Raw genomic sequence first — 3,746 nt, 5'->3', positions numbered from 1 at the left:
AAGAAACAAGTGATTATGGAGTAACAACAAAGGTTCCAGACACTGCACAGGAAGAGACTGTAACAGAGAAAAAAGACACAGAGGTTGATATTAAAGCAGATGCTTTACTCACTACAACAGAAGTGGTCGTAACTTATAAAGTAACAAGTGATGATGAAGCGACAACAAAGGCTCCGGGTGTTGCATCAGAAGAGACTGTAGCAGAGAAAAAGGACACAGAACTTGATGTTGGAACAACTACTCTTCCAACTGCTCCTGAAGTGGCCATAACTGAAAAAGAATTAAGTGAAGACAGTGTGATAACACCCTCCACAGCAGTTGTAACCGAGAAAGAAGGGCTTGGCTCAACACATCATGTGCCTGTCACCTCGAAAACAACGGAACCTCCTCAATCGGCAGGTGAGGAAGCCTTGAATGGTGATTGTAACATACACAATATTTCATTTAAAGTAATAATATCTTCAGGAATACTTATAAAAATCGAGACTTAATGATGTATAAATTAACGAAATATAGAACTACAAATGTAAACCAGTAAGGCAATTAACATCTATCAGTTTATTACAAATCTTATCGTGTCATAATTTGTAGCAAACATTAGGTGAGTTTGTGCTTAAGATATTTATTAATTTTGGACATTTTGATCATAGTTTTACACTTCCCTCTAATTCTAGATAAGTCTGCTACAACTTCAAACGTGCCTTTCATTCTCCCCGAAGGAGGTAAGTAAAACTAACCAACTTGGGATACTGTAGTTCATGTATATTAGCCAAATCGTTTATCTTAATTTCAAAATATCACTTGCCGTTTCTTCAAATTAACTGATATAGTAAATCAAATGTCTTAATAATTTTGGATAATAGTAATTACAATTAATGGCCATTGGTTGTAGCTAACTCAAATGTTAACTTATCGGTTGGTTGCTTAAGCACGAAACTACATAATGGGGCTGTGTCCGTCACGTGGATCGAACCACGAATTTTACGAACTTTCAAGCTTACTGCTGAGGAACTGTTGTTTTTCAAACAAATAAAGTGATATAATCACATGTTGGACTTTTCTTCATCGAACTGATTAGTAACACGTGTATGAGCTGAGGTGGATAATTTGAATAAAATGTATTACGAAAATGCTAAAGTGAAATTAAGATTAAAAATTACATACATATATATTTATTTGAGTGTCTATAACACAATGTTAGGCCTAACGGTCCATTGTTAATAAAGAATATGCTAAAAATGTAGGTTTTTAAAAACTGATGGTTAGTTGTTTTTTTTTTAGAGTTTCTGCTTAATTTCTTTGACAAACAACCAATTGTCCACACTGAACCTCTCATAGAATCACAATATTATTAGGACTAAAGCAGGCCTATTATGTTTTCCCAAGAAATACTTACCAATTTATCAGCTGTTGTTATAGTTTTTGTTTTACTTATCATTACAGTGATGGAATTTATTCTTTTCTCCAATATTCTGTTTTTAACATATTTGTATGAAAACATAAAAATACGCACACGTATAGTTCAGGTTGGTTGGAAAAAAAAGTTTTATATATTCACTTGGAGGATTATATGTATAATGTTAATTTTAAGATCGAAAGGAAAGAGTCTCTTTACAATTTATCTATTTTTCTTTTTCTTTTATTATTTTAATTCCGAATTTCTCGAATAATTGCAATAATTGTGAACTTCGCTAATTACATAATACATGCACGTGAGAAGTCTGAACGAATTTACTGAACTTGTTACAGTCTGTCTTTATGAGAATCAGGTGTTCCAGTCTGCTGAGCAGATTCCCTTCCCAGACGTATGTGAGTACTGCTTCTGTTATGAAGGGGACATTCTGTGTATTCATCAGGAATGTCCACCGCCATCGCTTGGGTGTTTTGAGACCGTTCTCGAAGACTACTGTTGTCCACGTTACGAATGCCGTAAGTTATTGTTTGTTATGAATTTCGCGCAAAGCTACACTGGGACTATCTGCGCTAGCCGTCCATAATTTAGCAGTTTAAGACTAGAGGGAAGGCAACTTGTCATCACCACTCTTTTACCAACAAATAGTGGGATTGACCGTCACATTATAACCCCCCACAGCTGAAAGGGCGAGCATGTTTGGTGTGACGGGGATTCGAACCCGCGACCCACAGATTCCGAGTCGAGCGCCCTAACCACCTGGCCATACCGGGCCTCGTAAGTTATTTCAAAGTAGATAAAGTTCTATAATACGTTGTTAAAGTTATTTCCATTGCTCTCAGATGTGGTTTTGGTTTAGTTTGAATTTAGCGCAAAACTACACGAGGGCTAGCTGCGCTAGCCGTTCCTAATTTAGCACTGAAAGACTAGAGGGAAAGCAGCTAGTCATCACCAAACACCGCCAACTCTTGGGCTTTTCTTTTACCAACGAATAGTGAGATTGACCGTCACATTATAACGCCCCACGGATGAAAGGGCAAGTTTGGTAGGACGAGGATTCAAACCCGTGACCCGCAGATTGCGAGTCGAGCTCCCTAACCACCTTTCCATGCCAGATCATTTCAGATATGAGCAAAGGCATTGCTAGGTGCTTAAAAGATTCGGAGCTCGGGCTCAGAACTCGCGGAAATTTTCGGCGTTTCAGTATGACATAAATCATGGTTTTTTATTCTTATTTTTCAAGACACCAAATTGATTCGGGACACTATCAAGTAGAATTGGAGCACGAGCCACGTGTGCCAGTGCCTATTTTGTTTGTTCGCAATTCATCACAAAGCTACACGATGAGCTATCTGTGCTCTGCCCACCACGGGTATCGAAACCCGGATTCTAGCGTTTTAAGTCTGCAGACATACCGCTGTGCCACTGGGGGGCGCCAGTGCCTATAGCGACGTTGGATATGAGTAAAAAATTGTATGATATAACCTGTACAGATTAAATTCATTCGATTTTAATTCCCGTCTAGCGTTAAGTTGCTTGGTTTGTTTGTTTTTAAACTGAACTGGCGATAACATATCTGAACAAATATGATTATATCAAATTCATTTACAAAACAAGCTTTTCCAGTTTCACGAGAATCTGAATAATTTACTTATACTTTAATTAATTTTCAGACTCTTGAGTGGCAGAAAGCTTTTTTTTCTTAATATGTGAACTTTTTCAAGGTGCAAATGTTTACTGCGAACAGTAAACAGTTTGTCTTACTGAATTTACGTTCATATTGTGCTTGTAAAATAGTTTTCTTTTCCAAGAGCACGAATCTAATATCTTTCAGAAACAGTTTTTCTTATTCTGTCAATTTACCGAAAAAAATAAAAGACAAAATAAATACAATTATTTTAAATGTGACATTTTTGAAAATTATTTTTGTTTTACCGTTCTTTTGTTTCTTATCAACAGCTGCAAAGAAAGTCAACAATACCAGAACGACCTCTAAAGGTCGTACGCTGACCAGACTGGCCAGGATGGTGATGCCTGTACAACGTGTACAAGGTGTGTGAAATTTCTTACCCTCCTGCAAAAAATAATATTTTGAGGTTTACTTTACTTAGAATTCTGCGTTACTCTTCAGTAAGTGATGGGGACAATGGCTTAATGTATATTGGGTTGAGTGTTTCTTCAGAATTCTGCGTTACGATGAGTGATGGAGATAGTTACTTAGTGTATATTGGGGTGAGTGTTTCTTCAGAATTCTGCGTTACGATGAGTGATGGAGATAGTTACTTAGTGTATATTGGGGTGAGTGTTTCTTCAGAATTCTGCGTTACGATGAGTG

The 3,746-nt window shown here is 37.1% G+C and overlaps 1 protein-coding gene across 1 annotated transcript in view; it reads left to right on the top strand.

The window, feature by feature from the left end:
• LOC106457724 overlaps window positions 1-3,421 on the top strand; it is a 15,732-nt gene extending 12,311 nt beyond the window's left edge. Inside the window, exons 11-15 of the mRNA XM_022383747.1 lie at window positions 51-296; window positions 337-399; window positions 675-722; window positions 1,750-1,929; window positions 3,371-3,421. Of these exons, the coding sequence (XP_022239455.1) occupies window positions 51-296; window positions 337-399; window positions 675-722; window positions 1,750-1,929; window positions 3,371-3,421 (588 nt within the window). The remainder of the gene's footprint in view (window positions 1-50; window positions 297-336; window positions 400-674; window positions 723-1,749; window positions 1,930-3,370) is intronic.
• The last annotated feature ends 325 nt before the right edge of the window (window positions 3,422-3,746 follow it).

Source organism: Limulus polyphemus, unplaced genomic scaffold, assembly GCF_000517525.1.
Source record: "Limulus polyphemus unplaced genomic scaffold, Limulus_polyphemus-2.1.2 Scaffold366, whole genome shotgun sequence".
NCBI lineage: Eukaryota > Metazoa > Arthropoda > Merostomata > Xiphosura > Limulidae > Limulus > Limulus polyphemus.
Note: the sequence above shows the minus strand (reverse complement) of the source record. Positions and strands in the feature narration are given on the sequence as shown.